This window comes from Lytechinus pictus, chromosome 7, assembly GCF_037042905.1.
Source record: "Lytechinus pictus isolate F3 Inbred chromosome 7, Lp3.0, whole genome shotgun sequence".
Taxonomy (NCBI): Eukaryota; Metazoa; Echinodermata; class Echinoidea; order Temnopleuroida; family Toxopneustidae; genus Lytechinus; species Lytechinus pictus.
In genome coordinates this window covers 44,175,340-44,202,988 of record NC_087251.1, presented here as the reverse complement: position 1 = coordinate 44,202,988, position 27,649 = coordinate 44,175,340, and the positions used below count along the sequence as shown (strand labels likewise).

At 34.8% G+C, this 27,649-nt stretch overlaps 1 protein-coding gene across 50 annotated transcripts in view; it reads right to left on the bottom strand.

Moving 5' to 3' along the window:
* Positions 1-4,714: 4,714 nt before the first annotated feature.
* LOC129264179 (ribosome-binding protein 1-like) overlaps positions 4,715-27,649 on the bottom strand; it is a 65,205-nt gene continuing 42,270 nt past the window's right edge. For 2 of the 50 annotated variants that reach the window (XM_064102779.1, XM_064102790.1), the window contains 11 exons: positions 26,702-26,779; positions 26,342-26,437; positions 21,748-22,092; positions 18,318-18,410; positions 17,207-17,269; positions 14,179-14,202; positions 12,822-13,040; positions 11,971-12,276; positions 10,890-11,057; positions 8,056-8,124; positions 4,715-5,342 (listed from right to left, as the gene is read on the bottom strand). In XM_064102779.1, coding sequence (XP_063958849.1) covers positions 5,313-5,342; positions 8,056-8,124; positions 10,890-11,057; positions 11,971-12,276; positions 12,822-13,040; positions 14,179-14,202; positions 17,207-17,269; positions 18,318-18,410; positions 21,748-22,092; positions 26,342-26,437; positions 26,702-26,779 — 1,491 coding nt within the window. In that variant the 3' untranslated portion in view covers positions 4,715-5,312. Of the gene's footprint in view, positions 5,343-8,055; positions 8,125-10,889; positions 11,058-11,970; positions 12,277-12,821; positions 13,041-14,178; positions 14,203-17,206; positions 17,270-18,317; positions 18,411-21,747; positions 22,126-26,341; positions 26,438-26,701; positions 26,780-27,649 lie in introns of all 50 variants that reach the window. The other 48 variants (XM_064102777.1, XM_064102786.1, XM_064102778.1 and 45 more) reach the window with 26 other exon arrangements.

Sequence of the window (27,649 nt, the reverse complement as noted above, 5' to 3'; positions counted from 1 at the left end):
GTTCCATCTGAGCGGGTTGAACTCTGAATTACTTTGCAATACATATAATACCTCCCTCCTACACATCAATATTGACTACTCTACAACATGAAATAATTCCAAGATAGATAATAAATTCATACTCTTTTCCAATTCATCCCATTCAAAAATCTCTGCTTCTCCAACTCTGATAAAATATCTAAAATCAAAATCAATTACTGTCACCGAGTGTTGTTATCCTGTACACAAACAGTTCAAATTCAATTCTTTTAATCTCTTACTAAATCTAGACCTATTTTCATACTATATAAAGATGTAAGAAATCAAAGATTAAAACTCATAACTTGCGACTATAAGTAGATAGCCATCCTTCACCATGTAATATAGAAATGTATTAACATTAAAAACAGAGCAAGAGAAAAGGCAACAGAAAGGAAATATATTTTTGCAAATACTGAATGAATTTGTAAATCAATGATTTGTTCATTATAGCATCATACAAATCACATTTCACCCTCCCTCAGAAACTGACTCTATAAAAGAAACCTATGGCTATAAAGCCAAATGAATTACATTTAGCATTATAAACAAATGCAATATTGTATCATTGTCTTTGTTATTTCTGAAATGTTATCTTTTTTGTGTATCAAAAAAAAAATTGTGCTCTTCAATACAGAAATCGTATATCCATTGACAAGAAACATAATCAATTACCTGAAAACTTCCTGATTCATTTTGAACACAAAACTTACAACCATGTCAATCATGAAACACATAATCATGAAAATATTCCTGTTTCCAAACACCGATAGCAAAGGCTAATAAAACACTGGGTTAGAATGTGTTAACCCTGTGTTACCAAGACATAAAATCATACACTCGACCACAAAACACAATTTTGTGAGGCTGTGATTATCATTTCTTAAGTACAAATTTCTACAAAAGAGAAGATATAACCATTGGTAATGTAAGTCACTCGTTACATAGAATATGGAATGTTTGCCTACTTGGTTATTAAGTTATGGAGCCAGACTACCCAACAAATGCTGCCTCTGATGACATAAACTGTAAGTCTTTTAATTATGGGAGAATGTGAAAAAATCTTTGCTCTTGCTCGGAGTGAAAGTATATAAGGGGGCGTCATATCCGGTAGGTCTTTCATAAGTTACGAGCGACTTTGAGAATGACTGGTGATCCTTTCTCAAGTGCTGAATCAACATCAATGAAAATTTGGTGTACGTCATTTACCACAAGAAAGGATCACCAGTCGTTCTTAAAGTCGCTTGTAACGTACTAATAACTTTATGGAACACCCGCCTGCACATTTTAGCCAGCGTAAGCTGACGTACTGTATGTCTGGCCAGCCTTTTGCCACTAATCCCATTTCTTTATATCAAGCATTCCATAATTGATACCAAGAATCATCGTTTGTTAACACAAAACATTAAGAATTCATATTCTTTATATGAAGACTCATATGTGTTGGTAGCTGAAGGCCATTTTTTGTATCTAAAATGAGATAACATAGCTTGCCATTGTATACGTACATTGGCATACGCTGGCGCACATGTTCAGGGGAGACAGCCCCCCCCCCCTACAAATTAGGAGATACAAGTAGTTGAGCTCAATCTACCATCAAAACATGTATGCAGTACATGAAACCCAGAGGCATAGCATCATCCCAGGTCCCCGTTTCATAAAACATGTTTTAATAACAAATTTGCAATAACACTGAAAAGCTCCTAAAATCCTTCAATCTGATAGACTGATAGTAAACTTGTTATAGTAACTGTGAATTTGTTATCATAGCAAGGGTCTATGAAACGTGATCCTGGGGGCCGTTTCATAAAGCTGTTCGCAAGTTAAGAGCGACTTTAAGAACGGCTGGTGAACCTTTCTTAGGGGCTAAATAATCACCAATGAACATTAATGGTGAATATCATTTACCATAAGAAAGGATCACCAGTCGTTCTTAGAGTCGCTCTTAATTTACGAACAGCTTTATGAAACACCCGCCAGGTCACATAAGTTCTTGACTGTATAATGAGATCAAAACTGAGAGAGATTCTGCCATATCTAAACAAATTTCACCACTTCACTTGAAGAATCTTTGCATTAGGGTACACATTCATGAAACAAGGTTACAAGGGAGTGGGGGACTAGAGAATACTGAACTGCTTTTCTGTTTCACATGCAAACTTCCCATTCCAAAACGACGATGTGTCACTAGATTTAATCCTTCAAACAGACAACAGAAGAGAACGAAGGTTGGCAATGTATTCAAGCAAAATTAATTGAGTTATGATTTTTTTTTAAACTATCTATAATCCTCGAAATTCATCCTATAATCAAATCTATGCGTGAATCCGCATCTGAAAATGATCATAATAATAATAATAAATTTCTGAATATACATGTATTCATGTCTCATCTCATTAAAGATTACCCTTTTCTGCCAATATACCAAAGAACCAACTTAAAAATAAGCATATTTTCACATTATTTATCTCCTTAATAAGCCCTGTTCCCCTGTCCTATTAAGCCTTGTATGATCAAGACCTGCCAACCTCTGGGAATGAAAAATTATATTCTGTGATAAAAAAAGTGTATTTTTCCCCAAAAAGTGTATTTCATAATAAAATGCGTGGTGCACTCGCTCATCGCGGCGCTCAAGCTGCATGCAAGCTAAAATGCGCACTGCTCTTGCAGATGAAAAAAAAAACATTTAAACATGTGAATATCTCACCCTGATTTTTATCAAAACGATTGGGAAAAAAAACAAGTTACAGTGTACCTGAAATTACATTGATCTAATAACCATATTTGTGTAAGTTTTATGAAATAGAGACATATAGAGATGATTTTTCTCAATAAATTACGATTTTTTTTTTTACAAAAACGTATTTTTAAAAGAAAAAACGTACTGCCATATTTTGGTTGCAAAAACGTACTAAATACGCCAAAAACGTACTGGTTGGCAGGTCTGATGATCCCCTGTCTTATCTTTGGTTTGACCCAATTTCCTATCGATACCTTCCGGTCATCTTTGAAATGAGATCTTCTTAGTACGACTACCATCGTCATTTCAACCTCCTCTTTTAAAATCTACCTCAAACCAGGGAACACTACACAAAAAGGTTACTCAGGAATAAGGAAAATTGGGAAGGGGATCTATTAAAACAAACTTTAATAAGGACTTCAACAAACATGGAGTGGTTGTTCTCACGGCTTGATTGTTTGTGACAAATCAATCTTCATCAGTGATAGTACTACAATCAATTGTGGTACTGTAAGTATTGCCACCCATGCAGAGTCAATTTTAGCATCGAATGATTTGGCAGTGGGAACACGCCACTCGATTCTGGAAAGAGCTACATGAGGGACCTTACGATTCACATTGGCAGTTGGGAAGATGGCAGCTTAAAGAACAATGCAAATGAAATGCAACACTCCTTCCACGGTATGCTATCACATTCCGGCGTACTCGTTTTCTTGACATTATTAGTGTATTGACAGTAAATGGTGTACTTTTTGTGTGGGCAGGGTTGGGCAGTGCTCTCTGGAAAAAAGAAGTGTCCCTTGTGAGCGAGGAATATGTTCCCCGTGTGTACAACTGCAGTGTCATACATTGCTAGTGGATGTTAGCACTCCAGTATGCTAGAGAAGGTTCCACGGAAGAGGGGGGGGGGGGGGGGGCTTCAGCACCCACTTTTTTCCAAAACCGTGTACAAAAACGTAAAAATGACCATAAGATTGTGATTTTTTGCATGGTCAGCCCCCCTCCCACTTTGAAAACCGTTCCGCGGCCCCTGTAGAGTGGGTTTTAATCCTGTTCCCATTTCCCATCCTGCGATCTACCCATACCATCATAAAACCTTGGCTCCTTATTAGTGAAATACAGAGGTAGAATTTGACTTTACACATGCATTATTCACAGCAAATGGCAGGCAAGATTTCAAATCTATTCATTCATCACCAACTTAAAACCTTATCTTAAGAATAAAAGGTAACCCTTCATTATGAATGAAATAAGACCAACACTGCTGAGTATGGTTATCATTTCATTACAACAGTCATGCTATGATTTCTTGATCTTGACAATGTCTTGCCAAGGATATGGATTCATTTTAATGGGAAAGGTATCAGTCCCAAATATAAACCCATCACAATGCTATCTTCTAGAAAAACCTCAACAGATTCATGCCAAAGTGAAATATCATGCAATCTTCACTAAGCAAGGCAATTTCATCCACTGTTCTATCTCAGCCAAATCTACATGTATGAAATGTTGGTACAGACCCTACTTTTTAGTGTGCAGGAATGTAGAGAAGCTGAAATGATATGGCAGTGAATTAACATTCACATTCAGTGCATTCTTTCCTTTTCAAATTTATCTAAAGTTACTACAATTCATTACTTTTCTTCTTTTTTTTTTTGCAAGATTAATACAAACAATATCTAACATCTACCCAGAGCATCTTTGAAGTTCAGGGGGGCGTTTCATGAAAGGACTTGTCGGACGTTTTATCCGACAAGTCCCATTTTATCCGACAGTTACCATGGGAACAGTGTCTCTCAGCCAATCAAAATCATGGAAAGATGTCAGATCTGACAACTTGTCGGATGAAAATATTGATGAAACACTCCCCCGATCCATCCTTGAAAAGTGCATCACAGTTCAGTTTGTTTTTGTTTTCTTCAACATTGGTGGAAGCTCAATGGATGCAATGAAAGAATTATTATACATTTAATTAAAGATAAACAAAAATAAATCACAATGAAATCTCCCAGATCTCCAAAAGAAACTTACAGCGATCTGTTGCTCTAAGAAAATTATTTTAAAAAAAACAAAAACAAACATGGAATCAAGAACAAAAATTTAAAGAGAGAAAAAAATACTTGAAATTTCATCTATTTAACCAATATAAACATTATTTTCAATGTTACCTACTATTTTGTTAGGGTATTACTTTGAATCAATGTATATACTGGCTAGAACAAAATAAAAACCTCTTTATATAATACCACTTTCCTTTAGATTCCATCTTACATATTTTTAAGGGCATTATCTTTAGAAAAGTGATGCTCCATTGTGTTTTTATTCTGATATGCCAAGACCTGGCCTGTACACTACACAGAATTGTTTAAGTACAGTATAATTACTAATGATAATAATAATAACAATCTACCCCTACTACCGATATGAGTCAAGCATGCAGAAGTGTATACAATGGAACAAGGTATTGGCCGTTGTGTATATGAGTTGCACTGTATCATTTAGGAGGGCTGGTGATGCTACTGCTGCTGCTGTATCAACGAGGCGACTGCATCAGCTATACCCCTGTACCATCGGCTTGTTTCGTCTGTAAAGAGTTAACGAAATGGAAGGGGAAGGGATAAAGATGGAGAAGAAAGGGAGAGGAAAACGGACAAGATGAAGCAAGGAAAAGGAGAATGACAAGAAGCAAAGGGGTAAGGAAAAGAACAGAGAAGAGAGAAAGTAAAGAGAAGTACAGAATAGGTGACAAAATGAAAAGGAAATGGGGTTAATAATTCAATTTACATTACAAATATTTAATAACAATTAAAAATATATAAAAGAATGATTTTATGAAACCTTCAAAGTTAGACCCTTTTACATTTTTTTAAAAGAAATGGGAGTGAATATTTTTCTTCAAAATTACACCAGCAATGCAATCAATTTTTCATACTTTTCCATAAAGATTATGACCATTATGTTGTATTTCATTTATACTTTTCACTATCAGGAAATCACTTTTTTTTTCATGACATCTGATATGAACAAAAAAAAGTTGCAAGGAACACAACATCTGAAAGAAAACTAAAACTGAAACAAATTCAATCGCCAAACCAAAAGACAAATAAAAAACAAACAAAAAATGACTTTTTTAATCTCTCCCCATATTTTCATGCGATTCAGATTGGTAATGAGATTTCTACTTCCATCAATTCCATACACAAATTTTCTCAAACTATCAATAATTATACAAATGACATAGTATGTGTTATCATATAATACGTTTCCACGACATTTGCTCCAGCGACAAATTGTTCCAATGGAAAATCTGCACGTTAAGCCAAACATAAAACCTGACCTCCAAAACTAAATGAACCCTAATCATACTATTTTCATTGTTCTGAACCAACAACTCTTATTACAATTGTATCTCTAACCCTATGCCCTCTATGAGAGTTGAAGACTGGAGCAAATGTCGCAGGAGTTTATGTCGTGTCACCATATAATACACAAATTAGGAAGAAACAAGACAGTCTGGACTATGGAGAGATCAGTCGGAATGAATAAAAAGAGAATAAGAAATGTCTAAATAGACTTAATGCTTTGATGCTCTATCTGGAATGTTCCCCATTATCATTATCATTATTTTTAACATTATGATTATCATCATTATTGCTAATATAATTGATATCCTCAATTATCCCAGATACTTTGCATCAGTCATCAAATATAAAACAAGCCAAAATTTCATTTAATGGAAGGAAAGTGGGCTGCAGCTATAAGTGTCTACACCTTTTGCAAACTTCTATGGTGAATTATAAGCTGGGATCTGAAAGATATTGGTGGTTTAAAATACATGTATTACTCATGGTTCAGTTACAGCACATGTTTGGAAAGTCTAAAAAAAATCATAGTTCACTGGCAACTTATCATAGGATCTCTAGGGGACAACTCAAACATGTGATTTCTTTACATTGAGCATAAAATCATTACCGGTAATGAAAACCTCCCCCAAAGAAGGGTACAGATCCGACAAAAATGTTAATTTAAGAATATGCCTACCAATGATGTACAAATCAACATTTTCTAAGGTACTCTGTTTTCAAATGTTATCCCATCTTTATAGACTTACTAAAACTTTCAAAATTAAAGAGAATGCTACTGACTAGAAAAAAATATTGAACATACACTCAAAAACACGGATAGCAGTTAGTTGAATGATACATTCATATAATTATTACATAATCATTTTCAAAGAAAATAAAAAAGGAAAAGTACAATCACAATGCAAATCAATATAGAGAACCCGACATGCAAATAAAATCTACCAAATAAAAGAAAATAGCAATGTATTTTCTCCAAATGATCGTTGAGAAATAAAACCCCAAGCCCAGCATGAGGAATTGGAAAAATTGCAAACTGGAAGTGTAAAAAAAGTAAACTGAACATTGTATTCCTTTGAAAACAGAAAACAAATGTTCAACAGACAGAATGAAAATGATGAGAAATAAAGCAAGAAGTAGTATTATAAAGTACCATGTTTGCCACCAAACTGATCAGGAGTCTTGAAAAATATTCACCATACCTAGACAGACCATGACACAATTTTAGTTAAATACCATTTAATTCAATAAATGGAACGTTGCTAATGATTGGTTAGTAGCATTGATTTCTAACATTTACTAAATGTTTCATCCTTTCTTCTTTCTATTTGATCAACATTGATATATTTTTAGGATTTTTTTTACTAATAATTTTAGGACTTGAAGAAAAAATTATCTTAATCATAACAAACTTTTTTTTTCGTTACCAAGATTTCAGACCTCATCAGAATTGAGAGCCCTGCATTCATACAGCTACCAACTTCTTCTGAAAAGGGACCCCTCAAGTCAACCAAAATATTGCGAGTTAAAAAACCGGGATTATGAAATATGGCAATAACGAAACTTTTACAAGATGTAAATTCTTCATAGCAAAATATAAAGATGTACAAAATCGCTTAATCAGTGCTTATATTCCAATTTCCTCTTGTAATAAACTGCTGAAAATGTATGCTTACGTAAAAGTATGCAAAAAGTAATGGTAACAGTTGCTGATGTTGATGCTATCGGTAGGATGGTAATGCTTAGAAAGATGGTACAAAATGTATATGAATGTGACAATGTGATGGTGGATTCCAAAGAAAGAAAATTAGCAGAGCATTATTGAACCACGACAATTCCTTTTTGGACATGGGTTATTGGAAAAAAAATAGAATTAATCCCGTTTAAACATCGCTTTAACAAACAATAACCAAAAAAAATGTACAGAAAGTGTACCTCCTCATTGGCCGCATCTGCTAGTTGCAATTCTACTTGGCTTTCTGTCAATGACGTACTCTCTTGGGCCTGTTTGGGCGGGGGTAAGGGCAAGAAATAAAGAAAAAAAAATAGAAAAATAGAATCCCCCAAAATATAGCTCTCCAAATAAAGCAGAAATAAAGCTATAATAAAGCAAAAGACTGATGCAAGAATAGGAATAGGACAGATTTCAAAGGCGTTCCTCTACCATTTAAAAACGACTTTTTATTTAAAAAGTTCACCCTTTCATCAAAAAGCAGGCCGTCTGAACTTGCAGTAAATCACTAGAATGGCTTTGGAAAAATATGCGGGACTTTTGAAATTTATGCCTCCGCCTGAGTCGGATAGAAAATATTTCGACATTTACCATTTCAATCTCGACAAGACCCCAGAAACTCGTAAGCTTGTATGCCGCTAATGGAAGACACTGATATGACCCCTCATAAAACTCCTCCAAGTCATTAAAATATTTCATTTTCAAAATTATAAGGTTGTAGTTCTAATGACCTCTAACCTTGCAAAATGACCTCTGAGCTCATGCCACCAAATTCTTCTTAGCTTTCGGAATGCCAATATTCAAGTGACATGAATATGAGGTTCTAAGAAAATCCATCCATAAATTCTTTAGATATTATATTTTTATGTTCAAATATTTGTACAGAAGATGAGGCAACCTGTAAATACATTGCATCTGGTATGATGTTGGGTGGAAAGGCATAAAATGAACAGAAAACAATGCAATGAAAAGGTTTATTTGGGAGATGTATACAGTTATAATTGGGGTGAAAAGGAAATAGTTTCATGCATGGGTTTCTGCGATGGTTTACAACAAACTCAAACACGCACATGATACGCCCATGCAACTTAGTAGTGTTTACACGACAAGAAACTGACAGGAAGGGACTCACTAAAATGCCAACAGTAATTTATACACAATAGTAATAAATCTTTCCTTTAATCGATTTCATTGATAATCAAAGCAATCCGTTTGTCCATTATTTGATTATATACATACTCACTAAAAGTGAATGATTATGAATGGTTGATGGGAATTTAAAACACATTCGGTGCAAGATTCAACTGCATCAGGTGCAAAATGCCAATGTGCCAAACTTACATTATTTTAACCAAAGAAGTTGTGTAAGAAAAATAAAGCACAAAAAAAAAATCACAATTCAAAATCTGCTGACAAAATTGTGAAATATATTTCAATTTGTAATCAGTATCATTATCGTTATTATTGTCAATAAAATTATTATCCATATTATTATTATTGCCGTTGTTGCTATTGCTGTACTTGTTACTACTATTAATTTTTTGGTGGGTGGGCAAGTGACAATCAGTAATGTCTCAAATCTAACAAGTTGACCAGGAAAGAGAAGAATATGTGCTTGTCCTAATTAATTCTTTCTACAGCTAAGGTCATTACAACCTAAATTAAAAAGTATATTGTACCAGTGATAAGTTTCTAAAATTAAAATCAAATAACACATACTTTTTTTAAGGTCATTTACAGTTTTGGTGTAATAAACCATGCTCACCAGATTTAATGTTGATTTTAGAATTCCACAAAACTCAAGAAATAACCAATTATGGTAGTATTTCAGCTTTTAAGACTACTTCCATTGCCTTGGTTGTAAATGCAATACTATTGAATAATTCTCATGTTGCTTTTGAATAATTAAAAAAATCAACTAAATGCCATTTTCATTTTTCCTTTCTGAAAAAAGGATAGTCTGTGAGTGTTAAACAAATTTCTAGCATGAACCTAATAAATAATCCAGGTTCCAATATTTTAATCCAACTTATTTTTCAGATCAAACAAGCCATCTTCTTTATTAGGTGCAAGCCAGAAATACATCATCATTCAGGCTTCCCCAGCAAAGGTTGTGACCTTTACTCACAACAAAAATACTTTCCCTGTAAAATTCAAGTACAAAAATAAAACCTGAAAATATTCTTCCCAATAGCACTGCTTTGTCCAGTAAGTGACATGAAAGTGGTCAAGGTGACTTAATGATGTTTATGATGAGTTGAATGTGTGATGAAGAAAGCTCTTCTTAATTTCAGACCCCCCCCCAAAAAAAAAAAATGATTCAGATGATCAGGGTCCCGTAACACAAAGGTTAGCGATTAATCATTCGCTTGATTTTCATGATTGATTGTAAATTGTAGTAAATGGAATCGGTCGTAGAGAAATGTTCTACAATCATTTCAAATCTTTGTGTTACGGGCCACTGGATATTCATTCTCCTCCAGTTTCAGAGCTATTATCAACTTAACTGCCAAGACCGTTGTGTTCTGGGGAGTGTTTCATGAAAGTTATAAGCACCGATGATTTCAGTGAAATCCTTGGTTTGATTGGCTGAGAAGCACTGGTCTCTGATTGTTACTCGAGAGTTTTCACTCCACTGCATACAGAGGACTCAAGAACAAAATAAATGTAACAAAATTGCCCATCAAGTGGCAATGCACAGATGGGAGGTCTTTGTTGTCGAAAATTGGTGTACCGGAACAGCAGTTCATCCCAAGTTTCGAAGCCGACCAAAAATTGCAAATAAGTTGTTTGTCTCGAGTCCAAGATGAAACTGCTGTTTCGATTCACCAATTTTCGACAAGGACGTCTTGGTTGCTCATTGTTATGAAGGGCAAGTGACAATACATTTTCTATGTTCTTGAATCCTCCATAGTCGCTGTGCAAAAACACCCTACTGTGGGTAACTGAAGGAGGAAGAGAACTTGTCAATGCTGACCACTTGCATGAAACGATCCCTATTGGTATTGGAGAATCTGAATGAAAGGAATCTACTCACCCCTTCTTTGGCCCCGCTCTGCATCTTGAGTTTAGCCACTGTTTCTTTCTCTGTGTTCAGAGATGTTTGGGTTTTCTTTAGCATGGCCTGAAGCTTGGCAGCTGCCTTTCCCAGGTCTTGGGTGAGAGTCCTCTCTTTCTTCAGGTTATCATTCAAAGTTGCAATTTCCTACAATAATAACAATAACAATAATACTAATAACAATACTACTACTACTACTAATAATAATAATAATACTAATAAAAATAATAATACTAATACTAATAATAATAATAATACTACTAATAATAATAACAATACTAATAATAATAATAATAATAATAATAATACTAATACTAATAATAATAACAATAACAATAATAACAATAACAATACTACTACTACTAATAATAATAATAACAATAACAATAATAACAATACCAATAATACTACTACTACTAATAATAATAATACTAATACTACTACTACTAATAACAATAATAATAATAATAATAATACTACTACTAATAACAATAATAATAATAATAATGAAATACAATATTCATGAAGTGCTTAATACAATCAAAGCGCTGCATAATCATGACTAAAAAAAAAGGATTTGAGTTCAGGGATGTCAGTTAGTTTTACTCACTAGGCCAAAAAATAAGCCAGAGCATGTTAAAGCCCAAAATGTGCTTGATAAAGAAAAGTGTGAAGAAGCCTGAAATGGGAAGCTGGAATTGCTACGGAATGACTGATATACGCTCTCATCCAAAAGTAAACAAAACATACTATAAAAGAATTTTCAAAAAATCAACTAGAATAGTAGGTGGAGATTAATCAAACTCCCAACATCAACTTCCTTTGCTATCTCGCATGAATTGAAAAGCTCATCGAATACACGAGAAATCCAATAGTACTCAATACATGAGCTAACTCATGATTTCAATTCAGTTTATATGAAAGCAACATTATTCAAATGAAAACCAAATCTATTTCTCACCAAAAAAAGCATAATTATGAAAAATATTCTGTTGAAAAGTATCAGAACTAAAAGGATATTGATTTATTAGGACTAAATGAAACTGCTACAGCAACTGACCTTCTGCTGAGCAGCAGCCTTCTCCTCGGCCTCACTGAGTGCCTTGTTGAGCTTCTCCTTGGCTCCATCATCCCCTCCAGCTGGAGCTGCAGCCGCTGCCTCTTTCAAGGAGCTAATCTCCTTCTCCGAGGCATCCAGCCTGCTCTGAGATTCAGCTAGTTGTTTCTGGAGAGCTTTGACCTCTTCACCTTGACCTTCGGAGGATGTGATCTTTGACTGCAGGTCAGACAGACTGGCCTTGGCTTGCTCCAGGTCAGCGGATAGCCTCTTCACTTCCGCTTCAGATGAAGATAGCCTATTCTTGGTCTAGATGAAGGATGGAATATGAATGTAAACAACAATAAGGTTCTGGCATAGGTAAACTTCCCGTATTATGAAAATTATTGCATCCATGCAGTCAAACGTTTTTCTTTTGGATACTTCCAAAATGGATCTGTACCCTGTGATGCCAATTTGCATAAAAGAACGTGTCACATGCAATAATAACAATGAATAACCCTGTTACATAGAACAATTGTACTAAATCTATAGATAATAATGCATTAAAAGAAATTAACTAGATCTTACTAGAAAAATCTTTATTACATTTACTACTGATAAGAAAAAATTTGGAAGGCATGCATAATATGGCGCCACATGCAACAAACACTGCAAACTATTTTATACAAAAGGGACAGGGTTGCAAAAGCAAGTTTGGGAGTTTATAGAAAGAATAGCTGAAGAGAAGTGGAAGAAAGTTGTAGAATTAGCTCCATTTTGATGGACCTAATCCAAGATAACTCCTTGATTCAATATAATATTAGTGGTTTCAAAAGATGAATTAGTATTATGGATGTTTGAGATGAGGCTACCTCCTGGTTTTCTTCCTCTCTGTCGTGGCTCTGTTCTACCCTCTGATTGGCTGCTTCCAGCTGCTCTTTCAACTGATGAAGCTGCGTTTTCAATTCTTCTAATTCCTGGCTTGTCGTCTCGTAGTTCGACGCCGCCGCCTGTTGGTCCCGCCTGAGTGTTTCTATCGTGGCTTGGGCCTCCTCGAGCTCGGAGGACAACCTTGAATTTTCAGTGGTCTTCTGAAAATTATGGGATATTTCAAAAATGCTCAGCAACTGACTAAAAATCCTTCACCAGGGGGAACAGATTGGCAGAATTTAAAAGTTCACCAAATAGCAATAGAAAAAACATGAAACCTCAAAACGACAGGCAAATGCCAAAGAAACCCCTTTGTCTTATTTCAATAATATTTCAGATGGAAGAGGAATATATTCAAGAAATCCACTTTTAAGTAGAAGATCATTTTATGTAGTTAATAGAGTATTAGATAAATATATCATCTTTGGTAAACTATCATTTCATCTACCAAATCCTCCCTTGACATTTGACAATGTCCAATTATTTTGAATTTGAAAATCTCTAGGCCGCACAATGATGTGCATAACCCACATTAATATAATCAATATTGATTTTTTTTCAAGCCTATAGTTTGCCTCCATATCACAAAGAAATAATCCAATAATCCTAAACGATATTTTTTTAGATATATATAATAATTTTGTACTGTAACCTATGGAGTATGCTATTCTCTTACATCCGGGGTAATACCTAAACATTGAGTATGAATGATCCTGAGCCAAAAAACAAAACTCTTTGTAAAGACTCATAACTTTTGGATCATGGTCTTAACAAATGATTTAATTAAGTATGTTTTAATTTAATCTCTTCAATATGCACATTTTTAATGAAAACCGTCAATAAGGGATATGATTTTCTCCTAAAATACCCATAAACATCAAATAAAGAAACTTCCACTGCAAATCTCATTGAAACCGTGCCTGGGAATCACTTTAAGCTAATCAATACTGCATTAAACCTTCTCCAGTTTACCCGCATACCCAGGAATCAAAGAGAGAAATAAATGCCCTCTAGTATACAAGCACCCATGCACAGGTTTTAATGAGTTATTGAATTCATAATGCAGATAAATCTTGATGATGAGTACGACTAATGTTCTAAAGGGGGTACATTATCATTGAAGAATGGTTCTAGTGAGCTGAATGGGTACAAACAATTATAGCTTTACTCTAATGATAGTACTACTACTGTACTTCGCAGCTCATTTCTATTATTCAATATTGTAACAGTCGATTTGGTGACTCATCTAGCATAATGATCGATTTTATAGTAAGATCATTCTTAATAGGATTACTGTACCTCTGGCGGGTTTGTTCCCTTTTTCTTTGTCGATAATGAATCGAAGGATGTTGGAAGAAAAATAAATAACATTATACGTTTATGTTCTATGAAAAATTCATTGACAGTTATATAATAACCCTTCCTGCAATGTCTAAGGGCCTTTTCACACGTGAATCTTGAATCATCATTGTATTGATGATTGCAATTTGTCTTTAGAATCATCGGACCTTTCACACGCTCACTCGAAAACTGTGATTTGAATTCGGATTCCCGAGCAAGGGGGTATGTGTCCTTGGTGACTTGTCAATCAAAGCACTGCATCGATATGATGAGTGCATGACAATTGTATTACCTATGGAAATGCTTGAAAAGACATGTAAGCTCCGCCCCCCCCCCAAAAAAAAAAAAATGTTTTGGAGGTCAAGCCTTTCACACGTAAAATTTGTATCGTAATTTGAGTGAAACTTATCTGGAATTCACCTCCACAGTGGAATTTGAAATTGTGATTGTGATTAGCATTCGTAATTCTAGTTTGGTTTCACACATGCTAAAAATTTGTCATTAGCCTTATTTTTCACTAAACTCATTCAAATTACGATTTTTTTTTACCGTGTGAAAGGGCGGTAAACAGCGTTCATTAAATCACTGCAAGATTTCTGTGTGCACTATAGATTAAATTGAATAATAACTATAACACACAGAGCAGTGTCGCATCATTTCATCCATTCACACCTATCATAACAGTGTAACCTGCTTATAAAGGTCATTGATCCATCTAATGACCATGTCAGAGGAGAGGCCTTACAAGAAAAGTTCTACAACACACAGTTCTTACAAAGGGCCGAACTGCTGAGGACAGGGCGCCTGTATGATATAGAGGTGGCAAACTAGATACATGTCTATTAATGATCCATAAAGCCACCAAAATCAGGTGTTAGATGAGCAATTCGAGCATGAAGTAATGATAGGAGTAGTGGAACGTGATGAAAGCCTTAATACGTTAGGGTATGGGTTCAATGCTCACCATGTTGGGGATTTCGTACTGTTCAGCATACTAAATAAGAAACATGGTGATGGGAATCATTTATCTCAACAATTGACCAAAAACCATAAACTTTATATATAACAAATAATGCACAGTTGGTTGCTTATACATGGCATTCATTATCTCGTTATTACAACCTATTGCTATGTAATGCAGTTAGAGTAAACGAGTCTTCCCAAAACTGTTAATTACACACATTACTATAATCTAATATAATACCAATATAGCACAATAAATATGTTAACATTATTACTGTAATAACTATTATTGGTGCAAAATGCTAACACAACCAGTGTAATAGATGTTAGTTCACTACAGACTGCATATCTCAATTCATACAAGTACAATGTCTTAATAACTGGGAAGTTACTACTCCATGACCTTTATGAGATTTGAAACTATTTGAATTTTCTAAACCCCAAAATATCAAGTGATAGATACATTTCAATGCTGAGTCATTTTTGCATTTACGCTTGATGTTTATAACTTTATAAAATGCCTAGACAGAACTCCATATTATAGAAAAATATAGATAAACGACACACTATACATATTACCATGTAATGTATAAATGTAAAATTAGTCATATCAGGGAGATGTAGTAGGTACTATACCCAGTATGCATTCATTAAGGTTACATTTTACACACAAAAAGGGTATAATATACACTTTCACTCAATCTAAAGCATTCACTTACACGGGCCTGATGTGTTTTTTTGAAATATCCAAGTGAACATGCATGGAATGAATAAAGATGGAATTTGACAGACAGATTTAATGTTCAAATTCATTTTGAATTTTCAATGAGGGGATATTAAACTAACAAGTGGAATGCCTCTGGCCGTCTCACCTGCATCACGCGATTCAATATAGCAGCAGTGCTGATTTTGAAAACTACTATAACTCGCACAAGATGTTCAGTGATACTTGGTTACCCTTATTTCCACGTTTTATGAACTAGACCAATACACTTATAGAGATATGATGGCAATTCAACAAATACCCCCAACGTGGTCAAAGTTCTTTGACCCTAAATGACCTTTGACCTTGGTCATGTGATGTGAAACTCATGCAGGATGTTCAGTGATACTTGATTAACCTTATGTATAAGTTTCATGAACTAGGTCCATATATTTTCTAAGTTATGATGACATTTCAAAAACTTAACCTTAGGTTAAGATTTTGATGTTGATTCCCCCAACATGGTCTAAGTTCATTGACCCTAAATGACCTTTGACCTTGGTCATGTGATGTGAAACTCATGCAGGATGTTCAGTAATACTTGATTAACCTTATGGCCAAGTTTCATGAACTAGGTCCATATACTTTCTAAGTTATGCTGTCATTTCAAAAACTTAACCTCAGGTTAAGATTTGGTGTTGACGCCGCCGCCGCCGCCGCCATCGCCGTCGGAAAAGCGGCGCCTATAGTCTCACTCTGCTATGCAGGTGAGACAATAAAACTGTAATCAAATATTTCAATGTAATGCAGTGTAGGCTGATGTCATCATTAAAAAAGTAACCCCTATTCATTTATTACTGTTTCTTAAATATTGTTTTAAATCTGAGGAATAAATATACTATAAATCTTGAACATTTTTGTAAATATACTTTTTAAAAGTATATAGATGCACTGAAACGGACTTTAAATGTGATTTCATGACACATACTTTGGCAAAAAGTGGTGAATTTCAAACTCTTTCTAAATCACTCATGAAAATTACAATAATGCTTAAAGAGACTTCATGGGAGCGTTTCAGAAAGCATTTTGTCAGTGATTTCAACTGACTAATCAGCTCTGAGCCAATCAGATGCAAGAATTTCCAGTAGCTTATAACATCAAACTCACTGACCAAAACTTCATGAAACGCTCCCCTGATCTAGATACGCAGTTCTATGAAATAAACCCCAAATAAGTTTCATTTAATGATGGCAAGATTCATGCAATAAGGTACACACCAATGTGAGTTTGGTTTAGACTTTTATCGGTCTATAATCTCACCTGTGACTGAGAAGAAGACAATGAAGCCAATTCTTCTTGTAATGAGTCGACTTCAGATTTAGCCTTTAAGAACAAGGAAGGAGGGTGAGAGGAGGGAGGGAAGGAGGAGGCAAGGAAGGACAGAAGGAAAGAGAGGAGGGGAGGAGAGTGGGAGGTGAGGAAAGGGAGAAGGAAAGAGAGGGGAAGGAGGAAGAAGGGGGTGGAAGGGGGAGAGGTGGAGGAGGGAGGAAGAGGAGGGAGGGGTGGAAAAGGAAAAGGAAAGAGAGGAGGGGAAGGAGAGGTGGAGGAGGGAGGAAGAGGAGGGGGAGGAGTGGAAAAGGGGGAGGAGAATGGGGGAGGTAGAGGAGGAAGGAGGGAGGAAGAGGAGGAGGGAGGAGGGAGGGAGAGGAATGAGGGAGAGGAGTGAGGAAAGAAGAGAAGAGGAAAGAAGAGAATAGGAAGGGGTGAGGAGAAGAGGTGATGGGGGAAGAGGATTGGAAAGGAAGAGGAGCAGCAGGCAGAGGAGAGGCAGGAGAAAAGGGAGGTAGAAGAGGAGGAAAAGAAGGGAAAAGGGGTATAAACCATTGCACAAAGCACACAAGCAAATTAATAAGACATTGCAGCTACACAAGAGACTGTATTAATAAAAGAGACTATACTAATACATGCACATAGACATTATACAAGGATATTAGGGACAATATTTGAACATGACCAACATGCACATTTAAGCATAATTTTTAAATTCACAATGAATATAGCTTTGCGTTACAAAAATATTCATTTTATTAAAGGAACAAATGATGCCTGAACCCAAACCAAAGTTTCTAAATTTACTTCTTTTTTTTTTTTACAATTATTGTAAATGTAAGACATAAAATTGTCAGAGCCAAATTAAAGATATAACAACATTTTTTCTATGCCCCCATACTTTTTTCTTTGATTCAAACGTTAAAGTGCTTCTAGTAAACACTGCACATTTGATTTTTTGGTTGCAATTACTTAGGGTAATCTTTTCTACCTTTTTATTCAGATAAGAAATATCAAATGGCTGTCTAGTATTTCATTAAAAACAAGAGCGAGAGAAAAAAAAATAGAAGCAATGCAACTCACACACATGCATGCAACTTACCTGGCCTAGGTTGGATTCCGTTTGATTTAACCTCTCTTCCCATTTAACCTCTTCTGTCTCTACACTACTCTGAAGTTTGTTAAGAATCGCCTCCTGTAAATGATAAGAAAAAATAACATTCATGAGTAATCTCAACAATCGTCAGGATTCTGCACGTGCTGCATGGTAAGGAAGTCTTGGTTCAAAACCCTAGGTGAAATTCAATCTTTTTTTCATATCATATTGAATTTTCATTTTGTTGATACTGCTTCAATGATGCAAGCATGACAATAAGAAAAAAAGAAGTAACCATGACTTGTCCTCATAAAAGTTCCACAGTGTCTTATGAGGCATTGCAGGAGCATTGAGTTGCAACTGAACACAAATCATCTGCGTTTAATCAAAGGACTTACGACTGATTGGGAAACATTTCTGGCAATGCCCCATCACCCTGTATTTTGAAAACTTTTAATTTTTTCAAAAAGTAAAAGCAGATTTAGTTTTCGTTGCAACTTCCATACAATGAACCTTATAGGAAAAAAGTCCCTTGAGCAGTTCAATAAGCATATCATACACATCTTGATCTTAATTTTCAAATGAATACAAATTGTCATCGAAATTACATTGAGAGCTATTCTACTATTCCAATTCCAATGGAAACTGTATGCCATTATTGTGATTTGTGAAAGATGAAAATACCCCTCTCCCTCCCCCACAACAAAGACTTATATCTTTCACATTAAGAGATATTACACATTACCATTAATGAATTAAATGTTTTGCAAATGAAGGGCTGAATGAATGAAGAATGAAGCAATATGAGCATAGTATTGGAAGTATTTCAATCATCATATACATGTATATCCACCATGATTCACAAAAAGATTCATTTTTTCAAAAGTGGTGTGCAGTAATGAAATTAAAGTTAATTTAAACTGGTGAGGGATTTAAGGACATAAACTTCTTCTAAAAAATAAAACATCAATGTAAGCGCTGACCACCTAAACCTTCATATTTTGCACCTTATATTACTTGGGAGAATATTAAAAGAAAACTATAAAGATCATCTATTTTGAATGGCACTCATGTCATGCATTGCAGACATATCATTGAAGTTAATCATTTCATAGAAAAAAAAAACTGACAAACAAAATATCACAAAGTGAAATGTACTAAAGAAATCAAATTAAAAACAAAATACAAAAATAAACATAAAAGATAGGTAAAGAAAATCATAATAAAATCAAAATGATGAAGAACAAAATGCAACACTAATGTTACGTGTTTCTCACTTTTATTTCCAAAACAAAAACTTCACATACACTGTATTTAGAAACTACAAAGAACACAAAATCTCACTATGTTTCGTCAATCAACGAATGTTACTTGTTGAACAAACGGTTGCAAATATTAGGCCCCTTACAAAATCTACAAGGTACACCAAAGCATCTTAGTCTTGCTTCAATCAAATACATTTACATACAAACAAGTGGAACGCCTCTGGCAGTCTCGCCTGCATTACGCAATTTAATATAGCAGCAGTGCTAACTTTGAAAACTACTATAAAATAATCATTCACAAACACACCATTCATATAATGACATAATACCACGTTCATTGACCAAAGATGACATTTGAACGGTGACTTAAGACTTGTCAAATACACCAATGTCCACATTTCATTCACTCTATCCAAAAACTTTCAAAGTTATGATGGCAATTCAACAATTACCCCAACATGGCCTAAGTTTATTGACCTTAACTGACCTTTGACCTTGGTTTTGTGACCTGAAACTCACAGGGGATGTTTAGTGATACTTGATTACTCTTATATCCCAAGTTTTATGAAATAGATCCATAAACTTCAGAGTTAGGATGGTAATTCAACAAATACCCCCAACACGGCCAAAGTTCATTGACCTTAAATGACCTTTGACCATGGTCATGTGACCTGAAACTCGTACAGGATGTTCAGTGATACTCGATTACTCTTATGTCCAAGTTTTATGAACTAGATCCATAACCCTTCAGAGTTAGGATGGTAATTTAACAAAGACCCCCAACACGGCCAAAGTTCATTGACCTTAAATGACCACTGACCATGGTCATGTGACCTGAAACTCGCACAGGATATTCAGTGGTACTTGATTAACCTAATGTCCAAGTTTCATGAACTAGATCCATAAATTTTCATAGTTATGAAGGTAATTCAACAAATACCCCCAATTTGGCCAAAGTTCATTGACCCTAAATGACCTTTGACCTTGGCCATGTGACCTGAAACTCAGGAAGGATGTTCACGAATACTTGATTAACCTTATGTCCAAGTTTCATGAACTAGATCCATAAATTTTCAAAGTTATGATAGTAATTCAACAAATACCCCCAACTTGACCAAAGTTCATTGACCCTAAATGACCTTTGACCTTGGTCATGTGACCTGAAACTCGAGCACGATGTTCACTAATACTTGATTACCCTTATGCGCAAGTTTCATGAACTAGGTCCATATACTTTCTAAGTTATGATGTCATTTCAAAAACTTAACCTTCGGTTAAGATTTTGAAAATAATTCTCCCAACATGGTCAAGTTCATTGACCCTAAATGACCTTTGACCTTAGTCATGTGACCTGAAACTCAAGCAGGATGTTCAGTAATACTTGATTAACCTTATGTCCAAGTTTCATGAACTAGGTCCATATACTTTCTAAGTTATGATGTCATTTCAAAAACTTAACCTTAGGTTAAGATTTGATGTTGACGCCGCCGCCGCCGCCGTCGGAAAAGCGGCGCCTATAGTCTCGCTCTGCTATGCAGGCGAGACAATAAAACTATATATTCAAACAAAATGCAAAATAAAATAAATCACAAAATATTGAATTAGTGCATGAAATGGTAATGAACAATGGATTAGCTGCGGCCATGCCCCATTTTGCGATATGTCTCATTTGCAGTAATTTCTTTTCTAATGAATAACAAAGTAAAAACCACTCTAAAATCTAACTTCCTCCATTTTGACCTAATGTTTATGAGGGAAATATGCAAGGCTATGCTCCATTATCCTTTACCATCCACCACTAGTAACCTAAACAACTACATTTATCTTATATCTCAAGAGTTATATAATCGTTGCTTGTCTGTTAAAAAACCTTGTATTTCTAATTGCAAAAGTAATGAGAGCAGCTTGGCGCAAAAGAAAAAAAAAGATGTAGTTTAGAAATTTTCTAAAATACGGCTTTTTGCTGGCAACCTCATTGCCTGGAAGCAGTCTTGTAATTTATTTCAAAGGCAAGAGGTTTGCTACTGTCATAATTCTAAAATCAAGCTGTCCTCAAAATTTGATGTACAAGGTTTTTTTTTTAACACCCAGTTTTTCCCACAATCGAACATTAAAAAACAAACAAATCAAGATACCAAAGCGTGCGTACAGCTGACAATGATATAGCTTACGGTTTCTTTCAACACCACTTGGTAGTGATGACACTGCGCTGTGAGTTGAACCTTCTCCTTCTCCATCTCTCCGATTCGATCTCTCAACCTCGCCTCCGCCGTGTCTAACCTCTCCTCCGCAGACTCGACTCTCCTTTCTAGCTCCTCGTTCTGATCCGAGAGTTCGCTATTTTTATCTTCTAACCTCTTCAAGGCCTCCTGGCCTCCTCGCGATACGCCGGCTCCCTGGAGCTCCTTGCATTTCCTATCAAGCTGCTCCTTCTCCGCCTCCAGGGTATGGATCCGACCTTTGAAGCGCTCCTCCTCGCTCTCCACGCTCTGCTGGAGCTTGTCGACCATTCCCTCCTGCAACATCAACCAGTTCGACCAGTACGAGCCCTTTGTTCCATATATTTTTGTTTTTTTGTGTGTGTTTTTGTTTCAAAAAGCACAATGCAAGACAAGAACAAGACAAACCAACAAGGTAGGTATACGAAGACGTGCAAAGGAAAGTTAGGTAACAATAACTAGGTTAAATCACAACATGCAACAAGTACAAATTTGTCAATCTTATTGTACAGAAGGCAATCAAGCCTGGTATAAAATCCACCTATATGAAGGGCTCAACATTGGCAGTGGCCCGGGGCAACCAAAAATGAGAGTTGGGCCACCAAAATTCGGTAAAAGCCCACACATGGTGGCCTGGTTGGGCTCCCAAAGTTAAGATAAATTGTAATGTTTTCTATTGTTTTACGGCCACCAAATTTGCTTTGTGTGCCACCAAAAATATGAAATTGATGATTTTGGTGGACTGATCGGGACACCAACAAAAAGAGATATGTGGAGCCTTGTATGAATAATTTGTTTTCCTTAGGCTGTTCATGCCCCCCCCCCTCAAAAAAAAAAAAAAAAATGTGTGTGTGAGATTAGTGTGCAATTACATGTACACTTAAGTGGAACATTCTTTTGAATGTGGGAAGAAAATATACACTTTAATCATTCAAGAAAACGTGTATCTTGCATTGTTTTGGTCTTTTCAGTAATTGAAATAAACCATCACATATCACATCCACCATAAAAATGGCATTAGATAAACACACTCTTGGAATATGCTCTTGAAATTTGATGGATTTTGTTCCATTAATGTTACTATTAATTAAACACAATTTGAAATTGAAATTTGAATAATTTAAATGAAAAATTCAAGCACTAATAAAATAAAAGTGTAATATACTCAACATAAAAAATACGCAATAAATTTCTTTATTTAATTACACAGTAAAAATATAAAAAAATAATAAAAACAACATACAGTGCACACCATGCAGAAAACCAAGAATTTCAAAGCATAATAATTTTGACTCATTTATGACTATGTCAGAGTGGAAAACATTAACAGAGGGTATTTTTAATACAATCCCTCACACAAAATAATGCAGCAGGCATATTGAAATAGGCACTATTTCAAAAACTTTAAAGTTGAATTCAAAACAAAATGGAGAAAGACGTTTGTTTAGATTGGCATTGTTGAAAATTTGAATTGTAATTTCCTGGAAAACCAGCCAGGATGAGTGGTGCCATTCCTGAGGAAGATAGTGCCATTTCAAAATTCATTAATGTCGAATGAGCAGGGAACAAGATAGGCTACAAATTCAGAGTGTTCTCTCTTCTAAATAGACAAGTGAGTCAAACTAAAAACTTTTATTCTTCTTTCTGTAAAATAATTTTGTGATTTCAGATTTTCTTTTAAATTTACCGGTACAGGTGCTAAAAAAAAAAACAGGTTGGGCAAAGGCAATGTGAATGTATAAATCAAGTAAAATCATAAAAGCAGCAAATTTCTGGTCTAAAAAGGGTTGAAACACCATCAACCCACCTTACACAAATAAAACAAATCAAATACAAATGAAATTCATAACAAGCGATAGATTTATCTCAAAATAAAACAATCTACATTTCAATGCACTTTCATGCCAATCAACACTAAAAATCAAGAACAGAAAATCATAACTTTACAAAAAACATAGCAAATAAATGCAATACAAGACTTAAAGTAATTGAATACTAATAAGACAGTACATGACAAATCAATGTTCATACCAGGGTTGGCAATTTCCAGGGAAATTTTGCTATTTCCCGACCAGGTGGGAAATACTGCGAAAAACTTGTAAATGCTTGGAAGTACTTAAAATGTACAAGAAAATGCCAGAATATGCTTTAGAAACTCCTGGGCAATACCTGAAAATATTCAAGAATTAGATTTCATAGTATTTCCCTGCATTTTCAACTTTTTCCCCCCTTTTCCTAAAAAATGATCGAGGCAGTATTTACCATTAGTATTTCCCATTCCAGCCAACCCTGGTTTCAGTAATTCATCTTAGACACAAACACTACAATGGTCATAGTAACAATCAACATCAAGACATTGACAATTGAACAATCGTGAGCTACCATTTCCAAAGAAGGAAACACACTCTCACTGGAGTACAAGGATTTTCACAAAAACTGGGAGGCTAATTTATCAAGATAGCAATTTTGTTGGCTTGCTGGAGTATCAGGATAGCTACATCCGCCATATGCTAGAGGATAGCATAGAATTGGCAGCGCTCTACACAAATGACTTTCACTTTTTAACATGGAGTGAATTAAAAAAGCATTTAATTTTCAAATATCACACAAGGAATAAATAAATGTGCAATTTGAGAGAAGAAAGTTTGTCTTGTATGAAAGAAGGCAATTGATAAATCAATTAACATAGTTGCTAACAAACAGAATTTTAGTGAAAATCCCAGTACTATGAATATAAATAAAGGGCAATAGAATACTTGAACCAATTTCATAATTTATCACTGCAGGCATTTAATATGCTGAATTAAGTAAATAATTATTATCATTGTTATGATGTGATCTGAATTATCAAGTTACTTGAGAAAAGTTTGCTCCGACTTCATTAAAGGTCAAGTTCACCCCAGAAAACAGTTGACTTAAATAGAGAAGAATCAAACATGAATAACGCTGAAAACTTCATCAAAATCGGATGTAAAATAAGAAAATTACGACATTTTAAAGTTTCGCTTATTTTTCACAAAACAGTTCTATGCTCAACTCAGTGATATGCAAATGAGAGAGTCGATGATGTCACTCACTCACTATTTCTTTTGTTTTCTATTGTTTGAATTATACAATATTTCAATTTTTACGAATTTGACAATTTGGACCTACTTGCCTGAACCACAAAATGTTAAAATATTGGAATTCCACGTGTTCAGGGAGGAATGAAACTTTGTTTACCATGACAATGACGAGAAAATCAAAATATTTCATTTAATAAAAAACAAAAGAAATAGTGAGTGGATGATGTCATTGGTCCCCTCATTTGCATACCGAACAGGATGTGTATATAACTGTTTTGTGAAATTAAGCGAAACTTTAAAATATCATAACTTTCTTATTTTACATCCGATTTTGATGAAATTTTCAGTGTTATGCTTGTTTGAATTTTCTCTTTCTATTCAAATCAGCTTTTTGTTGAGGTGGACTTGTCCTCTAAATGAAAGGGAGAATAGAGAGAGAATAAAATGAACCATGCAATGGAACACAAAAAATACCCCAATAACTATAATTTTTTTTTTTTTTATTGATTTCTTTAAAAATCTATGCTAGACTTGTCTAACAAAGGTGACAAATTATTGGTCTTTGCTAAAATCACAAAATGTACCCTCCAGGCCTCTGTGTTTAATCCATATTTTGTTTTAAAATGATAAAATGATACCTGATTAAAGGGCCATGCAGGGAGAAGCACACATCTACAAACTATTTGGCTGAATATTATATTCAAATATGAATGATTCATTTTTATCTGTTTATACTTTCAATTCCCATACAAGAACATGTGTGTTTTATAGAGTACCAAAGTGCAAGGTCATCAATTTTCCATTTTTGCATGTCAGCATTTTTTATATCACATTTTGATAGAGCATGATGAAAAACCCTCACAACCCAAATTTGGAACAGGGCCAATAATACCTTGACTTCAATGGGGCTAATGATGTATTCATGATGTCATATCTAAGGCCCCCATAAATCAATTCCCTCCAAATTTGGGTTGTGGGGTTTTTCATCAAGCTCTACCAAAATAAGGTATCAAAAACACGGAAATACAAAAAAAGTTTTTTGTGACGTCATCACTTCGGTACTCTATTACCGGTTGTTTTAATCAACTGCTGTTTACTAAGCCTAGTTTTGTTTATCTTGATAGCCAATAACAGCTCGTCATTAAGCATCCACAGTCAGTTTTTTGGGTTCTATTATAAATGTTTTATTAAGCTTTCTGTTTTATTCATGCAATTTTACTCTGATGAGTACATGTCAAAAAGCTCCAGTGTTTATGTTTTCAATGCTCTTTTTTAGGCATGTGTTGTTGAGTTATTAATTTTGATATGAATCTTTTGGACAATCTTAGTGATAAAAATTAACTCTAAAAGAAACTGAGCCAGTGGCATTTAGTAGGGTAGTTTGGAATAGTGATGGCCAGGCTGCATACCAGTGTAATATGTTAAGGATTATTCTGGTCTTTTCCAGGGGGGAGGGGGAAAGGATCGTGTGGATAACTTACCGTATCAGCTAAAACAGATTGGTAATGCTGGCACTGTGATGATAATTGCTCTTTTTCTGCTTCTAATGTATTCACCTTTAGTACATATTCATCAACCTATAAAGCAATTGAAATACAAAAATTATATATTATCAACTTAAAAAAAGAAAGATCATTTCATTTGATTTCCTGAAGTATAATAAAATATACCAATGAATCCCAACCCAAAACATACACTGATAAATACACATTCTGCATATAACTGCACAACAATAAAACAGTAATGACTTAAAGGAATACATATCAAAAGCAATTCATTTATACATGTATGTCGCGAGGAATTTATGCCATATGTTTAATCAACCATGGATGATAACTTACCTGTGAATTTGAGGAAGATTGACTGTTAAGTACCTGGCCTGCTTGCTCTTCAAATTTAGCTAACCAGTCCTTGTTATCCTAGGAAATAAAAAAATAAAGTTTTTTTTAAATATCATTAGGTGTTCTTACTCATGCATCAAACCTGCCCTGTCATAAAACTTACAAAAACTATTTACCTTCAAGTACAAAATAAACTTAGCTTGAATATAGCTTAGTCTTCTTCACCGTTAATTCAATGGCAATTCAGCCTTCGAGCTGAAATAATTGAATAAATACATCCTGAATCTTGAATCATGTTAAAGGAGAATGAAACCCTTGAAACTAGCTGAATCCATATCAAAGAGAAAAATCAAAGAAACATATTGTTGAAAGTTTGAGGAAGATTGAATGAATAATAAGAAAGTTATGAGCATTTGAATATTGAGATCACTAGTGCCATGTAGATCCTCACATCGGCAATGCGACCAAGATCTGTGATATCACACACGTACAACTCCCTCATTACTTTAGTACTTATTTCACTTATATTCTCATTTTTTATAGAGTCTATCACAAGGTTAGGTGTTTTCTTTATGAGATGACAAGTACAGAGGTTTCACAACATTATATCATTGCTGAATCGTTTGTCATATGATTAGAATGAGCAAAAAGAGATGTTTTGGGGTATATTTTCAGTGTCCGAATGGGAGAGTTGTACGTGTGTGACATCACAGATCTTGGTCGCATTGCCAATGGGAGGATCTCCATAGCATTAGTGATCTCGACATTCAAATGCTCATAACTCTTTTATTGCTAGTCCTATTTTACTCAAAGTTTTGTTGATCTTAGTCTTTGATTTTTCTGCTTTCACAAAAGCTAACTTGCTCCAAGAGTTTCATTCTCCTTTAATTGATTGCAATATTATCATTCCTAATGACATATATGTGTAAACAAATATATTTGACAGCA